This window comes from Andrographis paniculata, unplaced genomic scaffold (assembly GCF_009805555.1).
Source record: "Andrographis paniculata isolate CXL003 unplaced genomic scaffold, ASM980555v1 Contig32END, whole genome shotgun sequence".
NCBI classification, from domain to species: Eukaryota; Viridiplantae; Streptophyta; class Magnoliopsida; order Lamiales; family Acanthaceae; genus Andrographis; species Andrographis paniculata.
Window position 1 is genome coordinate 4,693,095 of NW_026137565.1, and position 16,204 is coordinate 4,709,298.

Sequence of the window (16,204 nt, forward strand, 5' to 3'; positions counted from 1 at the left end):
TCCATTTGTAGTTCATCGCCTCATTCCTATCTCGTGTTTCCTCTCTTCGCTCTCCACCACAGCATTTCTTCCTCAATATTCAAATCTCTTTTCATTTTCGGTCTCGTTCTTGCTCCTGCGCTCGTTAATTTTCCTGTTGGTATGTTTCTCGCTCCTTTTTTTTTTTTTTTGATTCGACATTATGAAAAATTGTTGCGTGAATTTTTGTGTGATTATGTTTTGTGCGTCTGGAATATGAAATTAGCTTGTTGATGATCTGTTCTGGGGGTTGATTACGCAGTTTTAGATCAAAAATATTTCGTTGTTTGTTTACTTTTTTGCATTTTCAGTAATTTGATTTTGTTATTGTGCGTTTGGAATGATGATGGAGGAGGTGATGGATTGACGTGACAACTTTTCCATCGATGTATAATTCACAATTCTAGGTTGAGTTGATTTTAGGTTCTTTGAATATTGCGTTCAGTACTTTGGCGTGGGGTTGAGATTGCTTTGGTTTGTCGTTTATGGATACGTTCTCTTTTCAAATTCATCTTCCTTTGGGAATTGGGATTGGCTGTTAGTAATTTATTTATCATTGTTTCTTATTCCAGCTGTCTGATGTGATTTTTCTTGCCTAAAAGTTCGTTTGGTTCTCTTGGATTTAACCCAAGAAATTATTCTGAAACTATCTATGCAAAACATTGTATTTTACATCAGAGAGTCGGATCTTCTTGTGTCTTCGTTGTTCTGTGCGAAATTTGTTTTTATCTGTTAGGTGTGACTTTATATGTTGAGATTTTGGTGAACTACTTCTTCAAGAAAAGTAGTTCGTTAAAACTGGTGACTACCCTGTTTTGTAGTTTGGGAATTTCTTGAAAATTGTTAAGTGAAATGATCAGAATAGGAGAGATATTGGTAGCTGTAGTCTCAGATTATTTTCATTTTTCACTAACTATTACTTTCTGCTGAATTTCCTTAAATCTTATTTTATGTATATATTTATGATTTTGGTAAATAGCTCTTCAAAGAAAACAGTTTGAAATTGGTATGATTGTTAAGAGTATGGAGTTTGAACGTTGAACTTGTAGGGTTATGAAAGTTTGGAGATATGTAATAGTTATTTTTTAAAGTTATATGAAAGTTATAAAAATTCTTCATCCAATATGATATGTTGAATGTGAAAATTTGACCCTCTAAAGTACTGAAGTTATTATTTTTTAGCAACAAGCTGAAAACACCATAGTTATTTCCGATCTCACTATTTACTAATGGCTTCCCTTGTTATGAAAAACTCAAATCCGGATGTTATATGTTTTATACGAGCATGAAAGCTGTCAATTTCTTTCTAAGTAGTTTCTTTCTCCACGCCTAATGTTTAAGTACCGTGCCTCCCTTCCTCCAGTTATATGGCTTTGCGGCAAAACTTTGGATTTGAATCAGATGGGGATGTCTCAAATAAGCAAAAATGGAGTTCAGTATCATCACAGTCAGCCGCTGTTGTAGAAAACTTAAGCGGGTGTTTCGATTGCAACATATGTTTAGAATCATCTCGTGATCCTGTGGTCACTCTTTGTGGACACTTGTTTTGTTGGCCGTGCATTTACAAATGGCTTCAGGTTCAGAACTCCTCGTTCGATTCAGACACCCGGCCTAAATGCCCTGTTTGTAAGGCGTACATCTCTGAGTCGTCACTTGTACCTCTCTATGGCGGAGGGTCGTGCGAATCTGAAGCCGCGAAACCTCAAATGGACTTGGCCATACCTCAGAGGCCACAGGCACCTGGTTCAAATGCCTTGTTATCTGCTACAACATCGAGGAATTCTCACTCGAATCAGCACCGGTCGTTTCATCAACAGCAGTACTTTTCCAACCACCCGTTTGGCAGCTACATTTCAACCATGCCTCCTCCTACATTCGGAGCCTCCACAACGACGAGTTTCAGCAGCCCTACGATTAACATGGTTGGTGAAATGGTGTTTGCTAGAATGTTTGGGAGGTCAGATACGAGCTTATTAGCTTCTCCTTATTCGAATTCTTACCTTATCCCAGGAAATGGAAATGGCAATGGCCATGGCAGTCCGAGGTTGAGAAGGCAAGAAATGGAGTTGGATAAGTCGCTTAACAGAGTTTCGATCTTTCTGCTCTGCTGCCTCATTTTGTGCCTTATTCTGTTTTAGATTCTCCCCTGTTTTGTACACCTCTGTATAGATTTCGACACCCTTCTAGCTTCATAATGTTCGTTTGTTTTATACACAGCGCCGTTTGGTTGGGCTATATGAAGCTCTCTGTCTTGCTGTTTATCATCTTGGTTTAGCCGTGTGATCTCGTCTATCGATCAGGTTGTTTTGCAACTGTTTTTTTTAATTTTATGTTTATATAAACTGATAGGCTGCATATGCGTTGTTTTCGGGTTCTTTTTAGGTGTTTTCTGTAGGTGTATGTATCTTCTTTCTTGGCCAAATCGAAATGTTGTATTGGAAGTTTTTACGTGTGAAAATTGGTGTGCATTTTAAGAATGGTTGATGTGTGGTTTGAGGTATATGCAGAGACATTTTGGTTTAGTTTTGTGTTACTTTTCGTTGCTTATTTCTTCTTTGTCAAGCAATATTTTCTTTCCTGCATTTTTTTTTTTTTTTTTCAAAATTTGTACACATCAATTACCACATAAATGTGTGTTCCTTTGGCACATAGTTTGGGAAATTTTTATTGTGTTAGGACTATTTAGTGCAAAAAAGACACTAAACCGACCGAAATATACGAGACAAAATTTGAAGTGTAGGTCTATAGGATTTGATTGATTTTTCAAATAGAAAATTACAAATCGCCGTGCACGGCCGCGCTGCACGGAAGAAATTAATTGCTTAATATTTTCAGTAACAATAATTTAATATAATATATACAAATATATATGTAATTTTATATAATACAAATAAATAAAATTATATAGATATTTAATTATAATTAATATAAATAATACTCAAACCACACAATTATTTACACCATCTCCAACTCATTACTTTATTTTTGCGGTAGCTATACTAAAAATGTGTAATTTTATTCAAATTATTTTCAATTTTTCACTTTAAAAAGTATATTTCCTACTTATTCTTCTTTTATATTATTTTAATTATGCCATAACTTTAATTTATTTTTACAATATAATCCAAATATATATATAATTTATATATCACTTTTTGAAAGGTAAAATTATATATCACTTTAAAAAAATAGAATTATACATTATTTTTAAAAAAATAAAATTACACAATGTACTTTAAAAAATAACAAAAATACCACAAAACATCACACAAACTCTACTCAGAAAATGGAGTGAATTGAAAAAATAAGGAAAATTTGGAAGTGGGTTAAAGCCCCTCCCACACAACTGGGTTAGAGCTGCTCTTACTATTATTATTTTTCTGGAATTGTATTTTCTATACCAAACTTAACTTTATAGATGTTAGTATCCTTTGTTTTCTTTTTTTGGTTAGTGGGATTAAATGTGAAATATATATATTTTGTGAAAACATACGGGTCTGACTATGATTTTTTTTGTTTTTAAAAAAAATATATTTATTGTATACATAAAAATAAAAACGAAAACAATATATAAGGAAATAATTATTATTTTGCCTGAAACTTTAAAAGGACGGCCTGCATGCATGCATGTTGCCCAGAGTTGCCTCTCGGGTGTCCATTATCCATATATTATACATATCCTTTTCATACACTAATTCTCAGAACTAAAAATATAAAGAGGAAAATACACCCCCGTCATTTAATTAATTAATTAATTTCATAATATGTAGGGAGTATCAAACATCTTATCATCCTCCATTCAAATTACGAATATATACATATATATATATATATATCTAATAGGGTTAGTTGACGAAGAACACACTATTAATTTTTTTATATTTTAGGAAAGGGAAATTTTAGAATCACCGACAGATTATTTAAGGAGCTAGGGTGGAAATTTATAAAACTGACTCACATGCCGCTGCTTTCTTATTGTCCCCGAATAATAATAATAATAATAATAATAATAATAATAATAATAATAATAATAAAATAATAATAATAATCATAATAATTCATAGAATAATAAATTAGAATGGCATGTCATTACATTACGTACTACTCTCTTCCGTACATCTCATGAGGAAAATGAACAAATTAAATTAAACGCGTAGAAATTTATTAATTAATTATCTTTTTTTTTTTTTTCATCACCGCCACACAAACACAAACGCGTACATATACTATTATTAATTATTTACATATATTCATTCTGCAAAAAAGTTTCTATAAATGTCACGTACGTAGGATGTGGTCTGGCCTCAGTAGTTAACTTACGTAATTACATGCATAAACATAACATGGCTGCAGCTAGATTACTATCAAGGGTTCTGCTCTTTGGGATATTTGTGGATAGTTTGGTGAGGGCCCACAGGGTGACGTGGATCCACGCTCGTGCCACTTTCTATGGTGGTGGGCCCACCCTTGGTAATTAATTAATTATATTTATGGCAGGTAATTAATTAATTGAATTGTGTACCAATGTCGTGGTGGTCCGGTCAGGTGGAGCTTGCGGGTACGAGAATACGTACGCCGCCGGGTTCGGGCAGAACACGGCGGCGGTGAGCGGCGCGTTGTTCAGAAACGGGGAGGCGTGCGGCGCCTGCTACCTTGTTGCGTGCGACAGGAAGCTCGACCCCCAGTGGTGCCTCCCGCCACGCGCCGCCTCCGTGACGGTGACCGCCACGAACTTCTGCCCGGCGAACCACCGCGGCGGGTGGTGCGACCCCCCCAACCACCACTTCGACATGTCGACGCCGGCCTTCCTCCAAATTGCTCGCCCCGGCCCCGAAGGCATCGTCCCTGTACTCTACACAAGGTCAGTAATTAATAATCAAATATTTTGAAATTAAAATTTGAATATATAATTATTAATTAATTGAATTTAGAGTGACGTGTCGGAGAAGAGGGGGAGTGAGGTTCACGCTCAAGGGGCAGGCCAACTTCAACATGGTGATGATCTCAAACGTCGGGGGGAGTGGTGAGGTCAGGTCGGCGTGGGTTCGGTCCGGCTCGGGGGCCTGGGCCCCCATGAGCCGAAATTGGGGGGCCAATTGGCAGATCACGGGCGGCGTGGAGGTCCACAGCAAAACGCTGTCGTTTAGGGTGAGTCTGGCGGGCGGCAGCACCCTCGACTTCCTCCACGTTGTCCCTTCTTCATGGAACTTTGGACAGACTTTTGCCTCCTCTAATCAGTTCTCTTAATTATTATTATTATTATTATTATATTTATTAATTTATATGATCCAGCACTTTTTGCAATGGTTCATGAATGGGTTGCGATTTCTTATTGTATATTTCCTTATACAAGTGATTGTTATGATTTCCACCAATTTGTATGGTTAGTTGTTGATGTAATGTTTCGACAATTGGGTAAATATATCTATGAGTTTGTTTAGATAAGGATTTTTGAAAATTTTTGAAAATTTGAAAATTTGAAAAAACTAAAAAATTAACATTTAATTTAATATTTTGTAAAAGAAAAAATATATATTTTTTTTAAAAAAATAAATAGCACCAAAAGTGTATTGTTTAAGCAGTGTGTATATTCATTGGGTTTGGGCCGTGATTTGTTTTGAGGAATGCTATATTTAAATTTAAAGCTTTTACATTTTAAATAAAAAAGATATATAATTATAAGTGAGATTACAGCTGGTTAACGTGATTGACATTTATGCTATAGAAAAAGTAACACGTTTTTTCAAAATATATGCGTCTCTCTAATGTGCGAGTTTAAGAGTCGCTACAGCAACAATTCAGTATATATGTCGCGCTACTCGCTTGGAACCCTTCTGCACTTTTCACCCGGCATCGGAGATGGCCAAGGATCGGAACGGAGGAGAGCACGACAACGGTGCGAAGCGTCATCGGAGTAAATCCAAATCAGAATTAGAGCCTGACCCCGATTCGAATTCCGACGCCGACGAGGAGGAGGAGGAGAAGGAATCCCGCAGAAAAAGAAGCAAGCACAAGAAGAGCAAAAGCCCTAGGAGGAGACGCTCGAGCGAAAGGGACTCTGACTCGTTGTCGTCTGAATCTGAGTCTGATGACGGCTCTTCCGATTCGGAGTATTCTGAGGACTCGGATTCGGAGGAGGAGAGGCGGCGGCGGAGGAAAGAGCGGAAGAGGAGAGAGGAGAAGAGGGAAAAACGAAGGAGGGAGAAGGAGAAGGACAAGAAGAGGAAACGAAAAGAAGAGAAGAAGAGGAGAAAAAGGAAGGACAAGAAGAAAGAGACTGAGAAGGGGAAGACAGGCGCCGTCACCAATTCGTGGGGGAAGTACGGGATTATCAGAGAAACCGATATGTGGTGCGTCTTTCAATTTATGCCAAAAATGGTTGCAACTATAAATTGGTGGTTTCTGCAGCTTGATTTCTTTCCCACAACAGGCAATGTTAGGATTTTTACATGATTTCGAATGACCTTACACTCCTATGTTTCCTGCTTTAATGTGGGCATTGTTCTCAGATCTTCGGGCAATAATTTGACTAACTATGAAGATTAGTACACGTAGCGAGGTTGTTCTTGTTTGATGTTTGTATCAAATTAAGTTGCTTTATGCAGTGGGCTAGTTGCTTATGTCAATACAATATCGAATTTTAAGTAGTAATTTCAGCAGAAGCTGGTTCCTTGATGCCGATATAACAGTGGGAAGTATTGTGATTTTTAACTATGGATAGAGTAGTCAGAGTTTCGTATGAGTTTGGGAGGCTTAGCAACTGTTTCTGTGTTGGCATTGTAATGCCCCTACTTGGTTTGGGTATCTGTCGAACAAATATATCCGTTTCTCCTCCGGTAGGCCTTTCTACTTGTTTAGCGTTCTTCCCTGTAAATTATTTAGATGTTGCCACCATCTCGTCTCGTTGATCTGTATCTTTCATAGCATTTGGTCCTATTTCAGAACTTCGCAATGATCTTTGGTCGAAGATTGAAAAATGATATGCTTTGTGCTTTGGTTTTTGGATTTACTGCCCCAACCCAAACTAATGATTCTCTCTACCATGGCCCAAGGATTTTTTTGATCATATGGTTAGAAGGGCACGCATTTTTGGCATGTAGATTTTGGTCGCCCGGAGTCTTATATGCTGGGTATTGGCTTCGGGGTTTTGTCCCCTAGGGATAATAGTTCTCATCTTAACAAAGGCATTAGATTGTGTACTTGCATGGTACTTTCACTTTTCTATTAGGTTTCATCTTGTGTTTATTATGTCCAGAGGGCCTTGTTCTGGGATGATGTTGTTATTTCTGATTTATTTATTCTGTTTATATTAGTTCATCTTCTAGATGAGAAGTCTGATTGTTATGGTTTCAAGTCGGTATAGGATTATTGTGTTATATGATTTTAGGTTTTTATAGAGCTGCCATTCCAAAAAAATAGTAAGGTGCTTTCTGCAGATCCAGGCTACTATTCGTGGTCCAGCGCATATGCGAATCGATTTCATTTAGTACACCACCAGTGCTCAACGAAATCAATTTAATCCAACACTTTAGGTGCTTTGAGTAGGGAAAGTTGAGGTGATGTTTTCGTGAAAATCAAATTTAGCCACGATCATGATACTAAAGTTCAATGGAATATATCTTTATGTAGTTATATCTCTGCAGGGGAAATGTAGTGGACTTGTTTCTCTGTGGAATCGTTTCAATCACTGCTGTGATCTGAATTAGTGCTTTTGTCATCTTTTTAACTATCTTGGCTTTATGCAGGAACAAACGGCCTGAGTTTACTGCATGGCTAGCAGAAGTGAAACAGGTATATTATTTTGATGAACTTGGTTGAGTTTGTGCATTTTAATTTAGCACATTTTCTTTTTACGTAAACTTGGATTTCTATTAAAATTTAAAACAAATGTTTTTATGCATCCATCTTACTCTTTTTTTGAGAGTGTGGGGGTGGCCAATATGTATCATTCACAAGGAGAGTTTTAAGAATCCAACTAATGATTGAAATATTCGATTTGCAGGTCAACCTGGAAAGTCTCCCTAATTGGGAAGAGAAGCAACTGTTCAAAGAGTAATTAACTATATAAGACTCTTCTAATTGATATCAGTTAAATTACAATGCCTGGAAATTTGGTCCATAATTCAATATTAAGATGCTCTGTTGGTTGTGAAATGCAGCTTCATGGAAGATCATAACACAGCCACTTTTCCATCTAAAAAGTTAGTCCTCTGTCTTATGCTGATTATATTCGGTGTCGATTAAATTCACAGACAGATACACAGTAATTTGCCCAAACTTTGAAGAGTGTTCATTGAAACTGGATGGGGAGAGAGTCTTGTTTCTAACAAATATGTTTATTTTTGCGGTTGCAGGTATTACAATCTGGATGCTTATTACCAGCGTAAAATGGAGAAGGAAATGAAGAAGGGAGTTACTAAAGTTGCGCAGTCAGAACGAACTGTATTTAATGATGAAGAACAGAGAAGGTAACTATGCCTTGCCAATGAATTTTACATTTTTCCTGTTACCAACCCATTCATTTTGGAATACCATCCTTTCTTGGACGAAAGGCATCTATTGTCGGATTCTATATCTCCCACTATTTCAGGGCTGTTAGAATTTGCATGGTAGAAACAACATAAGACCTTGTTAAGTGATTGTTACAATTTATTCGTAGATATGTGTAATGTCTAGTGGAATTTTGAGAATCTAATCCTCCAGATCACGCACTTTGTAGCTTAAAAAAATTGATCCTAAGGTATGGATAAAGACGAGGCTGATAATGATTTAGAGTGAAAGCTAGGAGACCCATCTTTCCATGTGAAAATTTTGAAGGAATTGCTTCAAGAACTGATCTTTGTTGTATGCATCCATTTTACAGGCAAGAACTGCTTCAAGAACGTGAACGACAAAAGGCACATCAGGTGGAGGAATTGAAGCGATCGATGCAGAGTGGAATGGTAGCCGTGCAAACAGAAACTCCTTTTTCTTCTTACTATTATTGATTTGTTCTGTTTTATTGTGAGTTAATTTGTTGTGGTTTTGGCAGGCTCAAGCTATGAAAGAGCAAGCTCAACTCCGGGAAGAGATGGCTTACCAATACAAGCTCGGTAACTTTGAGGTGAGAGTATAGATAAAAGTATATATATATATGTATATATATGGTTGTGGACTCATTGCCATTGCCATTGCCATTGCCGTCTTGGCGCTAACCATCAAGTGTTGTTGTAATGGTGTCGGGCAGGCCGCTGCGGCTATTCAACGAAGGCTGGATCCAGATGTGGCCATGTAAGAAGAGTTCCTTCCGTGTTGGTTGGGCGAGGAACACAGACAATGACTAGAGGAGGTTAAGTAGTTGAGAAAATTTGGGCGGCAAGATTATCATTACATTTACATATTACTACATACTGTTGTTACTACAGATAGCAGTGTTGTCTCACTTCTACGTTCCCCTAGAAAGTACAAACAAGACAAGAAGAAACGGCATCCTCTCATACTCTTCTTATCCATTCCAGATCCACTCTCCACACGCGCACACACACACACACATATATATATATAGAGAGAGAAAGAGAGTCAAGAGAGAGATAAGAGAAATAACGGAAAACACAGAGAAATTTGGGACGGTAGGAATAACGCTTCCCAATGAACCTTTACAGGTTGATGTTGATGACACCAAATGGAGTATATGTAAGTGGAATTTCGTGCCAGAAATGTGAATTTATATATCAAACTGTACCACGCTAACAACATAATTGCACTACTACGATTTATGCGATCTTGGATCGAATTTAGTAATTTACAAATTAAATCTGACAAAATAAATTACATTAGATAAATGTATAGCAAACAAAATTCGAAAGTCGGGTAAATCATTAATCATTCTTCTCTAATTGATAAGATTTACTAAGTTTAATATAATCCATATGCATTCAATTTATACTATTTGATAAAATATTAGTAATAACAAAAGTGGGTCCCCCCTTAAAACTTACACAGCTCATTGACATATTGATGGGATAGGAGAGAGCCATTAACAAAGTGGCCGCTTTTATTCTGTTGATGACTTTTGACTTAAGAAAATTATCTTTTAAAATATTTAAAAAGGGGCAGTATAATCAAACAATTTATGCATATGTGCTTGTTCTATACAAAAAAGTAGAATTGCTACAAACACATCTACATTTTCATGTTAGTAATGTGATTAATTATTTTGAATGAAAAAAAAATTGATTGTTTGTTTTATATTTTAATAAAATAGTTACTAAATATGATATTTTATATAAAAATTGAAAGTAATGGAATTAAAAGGAGATTAGTTCGTTAAATGAAGTGAAGGAGGCAAAGAGACTAGAGTTACAAGAATATTAAAGAAAACTTTGTAGGGGGAATTAAGAGATATCTTTATTATTATTTTCACTTTTTACTCTTTATCTCATTTTTTGCAATTTTTTTTATTTATTTAGGATTTTATACTTTATATTCCAGGTTTATTTTTCACTCTTTTATTTATATATATATATGTGTGTAATTTTCAACAATAATATATAGTAGTTTAGAGTTTTTCTCACATTCAGGTTAATTCTTCTGTATTGGTCATTTTATACATGATACTTGGAGCTTTTTCGTTATATATATATATATATATATATATAAGAAACACTAATCTCTCAATCTTTTAAGAAAATGTTTAATTTTGTTTTTTGTTTGTCTTTAAGTATATTCTTATTTTATTTTTTGTAGTAAAAAAATATTATTATAATCATATTTTTTACTATAAAAAGGTAAAAAGTATCAAAAAAATTTCAATCAAAATTCTACACATTGAAACTAGTGCAAAAAAATTTTAAGCATTTTTTTGTAAGACGAAGGGATGCATTACAATATTCTTTTATTCTAACAAAATATCACACAAAATATTTAATTTTAATTTTTTTCGAAATTTCAATATTTAATCAAGAGACTTGTTAGAGTTTTTAAAATTAAAAAATTGAAAAATTGAAAATGGTTGTACTTGTTTGGATGATATTTTATATATAAAAAATATATATTTAATATGATAGTTTGTTTTTTTCCAAAAAAAAAATTTAAATGGTGTAAAGAATTCCAAAAGTAATTGTAAACAAAAGTCCAATTCTTCCACAACTTTTACTTATACAGAGTCCTAATCATTTAAAAAATCAGCATTTGAATTTGATCCACCCATGTTTACTATAATTAATTTAACATAATTACCATAAAACATATGTATACATTCTATATTTTTCTAAATAAAACAAATTTCCTAAATATAGTCATTACATTATTTACTTTCCACATTTTGGTTTATTTCACATATCCACAAAGCCGCCGGTCCATTTGTCCAATCAGTATATATATATATACAAAAATAATAAATACTAAAATTATAAAAATAAAGTGAAAGTGGGCCCCGCCACCTGGAGTATTGGATTCCTGAAATTATTCAGACATACGTATTAAACGGTCCTTTGTTTGTACTAAATAAAGCTGCTTTAGGTAAATATTATTTTTATTACAAGATTTTAAATATTAATTAAATATTCGATATACCCCATAAACCCTTCCCTGTTTTTCTTCTTCTTTTTTTGTCCATTCCTCTCTGCCTTTTCCCACTTGCCTTTGCCTCTCTCGATCTTAATTTTTATTTCATTCTTCCTTCCGCACACCCACATTTGCTGTCTCTATCTCTGCTGCCACTGTCTGTCTGTCCGTCTGTCTCTCGAGGAAGATGAGCGAAGGGCCGTTGAGGCCAGTGCTGGGGAGGTACCCCTCGTCCGACGGTGCAGACGGCGGGACGACGAAGGGGGGAATCAATGATGTCATAAAGCACAACAGGAAGTGTCGGGATGTAGTGTTCCTCGTACTGTTTGTGGCCTTCTGGGTTGCAATGATTGTCAATTCCAGCTTCGGTTTCAACCGGGGAGACCCGTTGAGGTGAGTTAATTGAAAACTCTGCTTGCATTTTTATTTATTTGTTTCTAATTTGATTTGTGTAAGAGATGTGTCAGTTCTGCGATTTTTGTGGTCTCTCGATCTGTTTCCGAGTGCTCATTGTTGAATTGTCGAAATTTAGGTTGTAGACATACATGGCTTCCCCAATTTTGTGTGAATTAGGTTGTCGTGTTTGGACAGGCGCAGCAATTTAGGGAATGAGGAATGTGGGAGATTTTTATGTCTGGATTAGGGCAGGATTCTTCCTGGATTGTCTGAATTATTGCTTATTTGCTATGTATCGATTGAACTCTGATTCTGTAGCTGTTAATTTGCTTGTTTATACATACATACATACATATATAAATATATATATATCGATGTATTGCAGACTAACCTACAGTCTAGACTACAAAGGCAATGTCTGCGGCGACAAGCACGCCAATCCCGATCTCCGACAATTGCAGCTAAGATATTTCATGAACCCTAACGAGGTTTACCAAACAGGCGTGAAGGACACCAAATTCCATCTCTCCAGTGCCCGAAGTATTTGCTTAATGAGCTGTCCTGTCCCTTCTGAGGAGGACTCACTGAATTGGGTCTGCGATTATCCCGATGGCGAAGTTCGTCTCAAGATCGGCGAATGGATCGATCGAAATTACAATTATTTTGCAGACCTTACACCTGAGCTCAGGAACACTTCTCTTCAGCTTCAGGGTCCTTGCTATCCTGTAATATTTCCCAGTGTCAATGGTAAGTTATTGTAAGAATTAAATATCTCAAAAGCCGTATTGTTTAAACGAGAGTCATCGCTGATTCAACCTACTGTTTGTCAGTTTATTGGACCTGTCAGTTAATTGCGCGTGCATCGAATGTATCTATGAAGCATTGGGAGGTGACGGGCGGAGTTAAAGTCGTGGAGGATATTTCGATCGATAAATCTATCCACAAATCGATTAACTCCCGATCGTCGGTTCTTAAGGTTAGATAAATCATAAGGGTTTGTTTAGTTGTGTTTTGGAAGTTTCTCGGATTGTTTTGAAAATAATAAAAAATTTGAATGATAAATTGGCGTTGGATATGTTTTTATGCATACAAACAGCATTCGAATTCGGATGTGGAATGTTGTGAATATAGTAGAATACTCTGTAATTTGAGGTTTGAATATTTCGAGTCGATTTCTGTTTGGCCGCAGAGATATGTGGCTGATGTGGGAAAGTCTTGGCCTGTACTGCTTGTTTGTGGAGGATTTTTGCCGCTATTTTTGTCACTTTTATGGCTTTTGATGATCCGTTATTTTGTTTCGGGAATGCCATGGATTACCGTTGTTGTTTTCAATCTTCTCATGGTATCCGTGACCATGTTTTATTATTTGAAAGGTTAGCGCATTTCTTTATACGCTTCTTTGTATACGTATTCGATCAACAGCTTTTGTATTTACGTAAATACTTTATCTTATCTTCAGCTGGATGGATTGGAGACGATGCTGTCACACCCATCATCGGCAAGCACGACCCGTATTATAGCGTTTCCGCGAGGGTAGGTTTTTCATATAACTAATCTCAAATTTTTCATTCTTGAGCCACGGCTTTATTGTTAATCATTAGATGATATGTGATATTTTGAATGTAAAATAAATTTGTAGTACAATATATAAAAAAAATAATTATTTGATTTGATGTTTTTTAAAAGAAAAGAAAATATGAATAGTAATAACCTTATGTAAAATCCACAAAAGAACACAGCCTGGTATATTCTTACGTGGATTTGCTCTTTGTTCAGGAGCTACATCATCTCCAAGTAGCAGCTGTTTCGATGACCGTTTTGACGATCGTTGCTTTCTTATCGTCGATTGCTATAGTCCGCCGAATCCTTAAAGCAACCTCAGTCCTCAAAGTAAAGCTCTTTGTATGATTTTTTTGTTTTCAATTACATTGTTCTAATTAGTTTTGGCTATTCTAGGTTGCTGCGAAAGTCATCGGAGAAGTCCGAGCATTGATCATTTTTCCGGTGATACCATATGCCATTCTTGCTATATTTTACATGTTTTGGTTATCCGCCGCGCTCCATCTTTTTAGTTCCGGGAGCGTCGTACGAAATGATTGTGATGCTAATTGCTGCGCGTACGATCTCAAAGCAATGAAACTGAACTGTGACAGTTGCTGCGGCTATAATGTTCGATACACGTCTCATATTGCTGCCGCGATCGTCTTTCACCTATTTGGTGCCTATTGGGCCACCCAATTTTTCATCGCATCCTCTTCGACGGTGATTGCCGGTTCTGTTGCTTCGTACTATTGGACGAGAGGCCAAGTATCGGTAAGACTATCGTAAATGAATTTTTATAGATTTTTCGGGTTTATTAGTATACAATGATCTCTTCATCTCATTATATTATGATGTTTTCGTAATTTTTTTAAAAAAATTTTCTCATTAGATGTTTCTTTTCGTTTGTGTTGATATGCCTTGAATCTAGTTTTTCACTTCGTTGAGTTTTCACTTTGGTGTATTCTCTTATTTTATTTCAATAGACTTAGAGATATGAAATCGTGAATATATTTGTTCTCCGTTTCTGCCTGTTTATGTGTTTTGTCTTTGTTATTCGATCATTAACTATAATTCGTCACAACATTTTGAAATGCAGCCGAAAATTCCCTTTCTTCCTGTTTTTGCCTCGATGAAGCGGCTTGCACGATACAGCCTCGGCTCGGTTGCTCTTGGCTCTCTAATAGTGTCATTCGTTGAGAGTATTCGATTTATACTCGAAGGACTTCGTCGTAGGCTTAAAAATGTCGATTCTATGCCCCAAAGCTGGATCGAAAAGGCGATGTATCGGACGTCTCAGGGTTGCCTGAAATGCATTGTATGCATCATCAAATCTGTTAACCGTAACGCCTATATTATGGTAAGTTTGTTCCGACATCGGGATCAATGGAATTTTCACATCCTTAATTCGTTTTGATGGCTTCTGTTTTTCCAGATTGCGATTACAGGAAAAGGCTTCTGTAGAGCTTCCGAGATTGCGACAGACTTGATCATGAGCAACATCCTTCGAATCGGAAAGGTGAATGTGATAGGCGATGCGATCCTCTTTCTCGGGAAGCTCTGTGTCAGCCTTACGAGCGAAATCTTCGCGTTCCTAATGTTGGATACGTACAAATATAAATCTTCACACAACAAGATATCATCCCCTCTGTTTCCCGCGCTGGTTCGCCGTTTAAACACTTAACCTTTTACAGTCTTCTCGATGATTTCTCCGGTTAAATTAAAATGTGCGCGCTAACTATTGTTGCATTTTTTGTTTACGTACAGGTCTGCTGGTGTTTTGGCTACATTGTCGCGACCCTCTTTTTCGGAGTGGTGGAGATGTCTGTCGACACGATAATCCTTTCCTTCTGCCAAGACTCGGACGAACACCAAGGCGCCGCGCAATATGCTCCGCCTCTGCTGCTGCAGACTTTTGACGACGATGATCAAAATGAGAAGCAGAGACTGATGCAATGAACCGAGCGCTTTCGACGCCTTCGTCGTCGGTTATCCGATCTATCTTAGCTTGAATATCAAGAATTTTGTGTACATTTGAGTATTTTTCCTTATGGATTCTCACTAGTTGTATGTATATATATAATCATATGCATTTCTTCCCTACATTTTTACTGCAAAAAATGTAGTTACCTTTTAGTGCAACTCGAGATTAGGGTAAATGTTACATTCGAAAAAGTCTTTAACTTTTACGATAGAAAGAACTATTCAGCCACTATAGTTCTCATGGTAACTTTATATAAGATGATAAAATATACTACCTCCTTATCGATTCAAATACTATTTTTATAATTTTTTGTTTGTTTCGTTTTAACGTATTCATTTCTTATTTTCATTATATATATATATAATTACTCTATACGACAACAAGAATATCTAAAATTCTTACACATTTTCATTAAATAATAAAATACTATTATTTTTAATCTACTACAAAAATGTCCAAAACAACCCTTTGATTTGGGATGGAAGAGTATAATTTATACAATAAATATTAATAATATATAATATAACACATTATATACTTCTATATATCACAATAATTTTAGCACAATAAGTCGATTATATAAGATAATGTTATTACTAATGCCAAGATCGAATAAGATATATTCTCTCGAAATAAAATCAATATCGAACAAAACTTAAAGAAAAACATCGATTTATTACAGAAGCAACGTTTCGGACTCAATTTACCATAATATCAAACCAA

General features: G+C 35.9%; 4 protein-coding genes across 5 annotated transcripts; all 4 read left to right on the forward strand.

The window, feature by feature from the left end:
- On the forward strand, positions 1 to 2,534 carry LOC127247171 (E3 ubiquitin-protein ligase RMA1H1-like). Of its 2 annotated transcripts, XM_051268907.1 has the most exons (3): positions 1 to 139; positions 1,382 to 1,940; positions 2,029 to 2,534. In XM_051268907.1, the coding sequence occupies exons 2-3, from the start codon at positions 1,386 to 1,388 to the stop codon at positions 2,065 to 2,067; spliced, it is 594 nt and encodes a 197-aa protein (XP_051124864.1). In that variant the 5' UTR covers positions 1 to 139; positions 1,382 to 1,385; the 3' UTR covers positions 2,068 to 2,534. The 2 variants fall into 2 exon arrangements, with proteins under 2 accessions (XP_051124864.1, XP_051124863.1); XM_051268906.1 differs by having other exon boundaries at positions 1,382 to 2,534.
- Positions 2,535 to 4,355: 1,821 nt separating this feature from the next.
- On the forward strand, positions 4,356 to 5,421 carry LOC127247922 (expansin-A12-like). Its single transcript, XM_051270012.1, has 3 exons — positions 4,356 to 4,488; positions 4,564 to 4,879; positions 4,950 to 5,421. The coding sequence occupies exons 1-3, from the start codon at positions 4,362 to 4,364 to the stop codon at positions 5,263 to 5,265; spliced, it is 759 nt and encodes a 252-aa protein (XP_051125969.1). The 5' UTR covers positions 4,356 to 4,361; the 3' UTR covers positions 5,266 to 5,421.
- Positions 5,422 to 5,830: 409 nt separating this feature from the next.
- On the forward strand, positions 5,831 to 9,494 carry LOC127247882 (vicilin-like seed storage protein At2g18540). The gene is made up of 8 exons (XM_051269947.1): positions 5,831 to 6,368; positions 7,764 to 7,809; positions 8,021 to 8,070; positions 8,178 to 8,219; positions 8,373 to 8,486; positions 8,882 to 8,960; positions 9,050 to 9,121; positions 9,245 to 9,494. The coding sequence occupies exons 1-8, from the start codon at positions 5,878 to 5,880 to the stop codon at positions 9,290 to 9,292; spliced, it is 942 nt and encodes a 313-aa protein (XP_051125904.1). The 5' UTR covers positions 5,831 to 5,877; the 3' UTR covers positions 9,293 to 9,494.
- Positions 9,495 to 11,602: 2,108 nt separating this feature from the next.
- Positions 11,603 to 15,641, forward strand: LOC127248156 (choline transporter protein 1-like). Its single transcript, XM_051270388.1, has 10 exons — positions 11,603 to 11,955; positions 12,344 to 12,705; positions 12,789 to 12,934; positions 13,148 to 13,331; positions 13,418 to 13,491; positions 13,735 to 13,848; positions 13,915 to 14,271; positions 14,597 to 14,857; positions 14,933 to 15,160; positions 15,265 to 15,641. The coding sequence occupies exons 1-10, from the start codon at positions 11,750 to 11,752 to the stop codon at positions 15,454 to 15,456; spliced, it is 2,124 nt and encodes a 707-aa protein (XP_051126345.1). The 5' UTR covers positions 11,603 to 11,749; the 3' UTR covers positions 15,457 to 15,641.
- The last annotated feature ends 563 nt before the right edge of the window (positions 15,642 to 16,204 follow it).

Excerpts from the sequence above, each read along its gene's own strand:
- LOC127247882 (XM_051269947.1), top strand. The coding sequence starts at position 5,878 with ATGGCCAAGGATCGGAACGGAGGAGAGCACGACAACGGTGCGAAGCGT. Across the intron at positions 6,369-7,763 it reads ATCAGAGAAACCGATATGTG|GAACAAACGGCCTGAGTTTA; the intron begins GTGCGTCTTTCA and ends GGCTTTATGCAG. Across the intron at positions 8,961-9,049 it reads GATCGATGCAGAGTGGAATG|GCTCAAGCTATGAAAGAGCA; the intron begins GTAGCCGTGCAA and ends TGGTTTTGGCAG.
- LOC127247171 (XM_051268906.1), top strand. The coding sequence starts at position 1,386 with ATGGCTTTGCGGCAAAACTTTGGATTTGAATCAGATGGGGATGTCTCA.
- LOC127247922 (XM_051270012.1), top strand. The coding sequence starts at position 4,362 with ATGGCTGCAGCTAGATTACTATCAAGGGTTCTGCTCTTTGGGATATTT. Across the intron at positions 4,489-4,563 it reads TGGTGGTGGGCCCACCCTTG|GTGGAGCTTGCGGGTACGAG; the intron begins GTAATTAATTAA and ends TGGTCCGGTCAG. Across the intron at positions 4,880-4,949 it reads GTCCCTGTACTCTACACAAG|AGTGACGTGTCGGAGAAGAG; the intron begins GTCAGTAATTAA and ends AATTGAATTTAG.
- LOC127248156 (XM_051270388.1), top strand. The coding sequence starts at position 11,750 with ATGAGCGAAGGGCCGTTGAGGCCAGTGCTGGGGAGGTACCCCTCGTCC. Across the intron at positions 11,956-12,343 it reads AACCGGGGAGACCCGTTGAG|ACTAACCTACAGTCTAGACT; the intron begins GTGAGTTAATTG and ends GATGTATTGCAG. Across the intron at positions 14,858-14,932 it reads ACCGTAACGCCTATATTATG|ATTGCGATTACAGGAAAAGG; the intron begins GTAAGTTTGTTC and ends CTGTTTTTCCAG.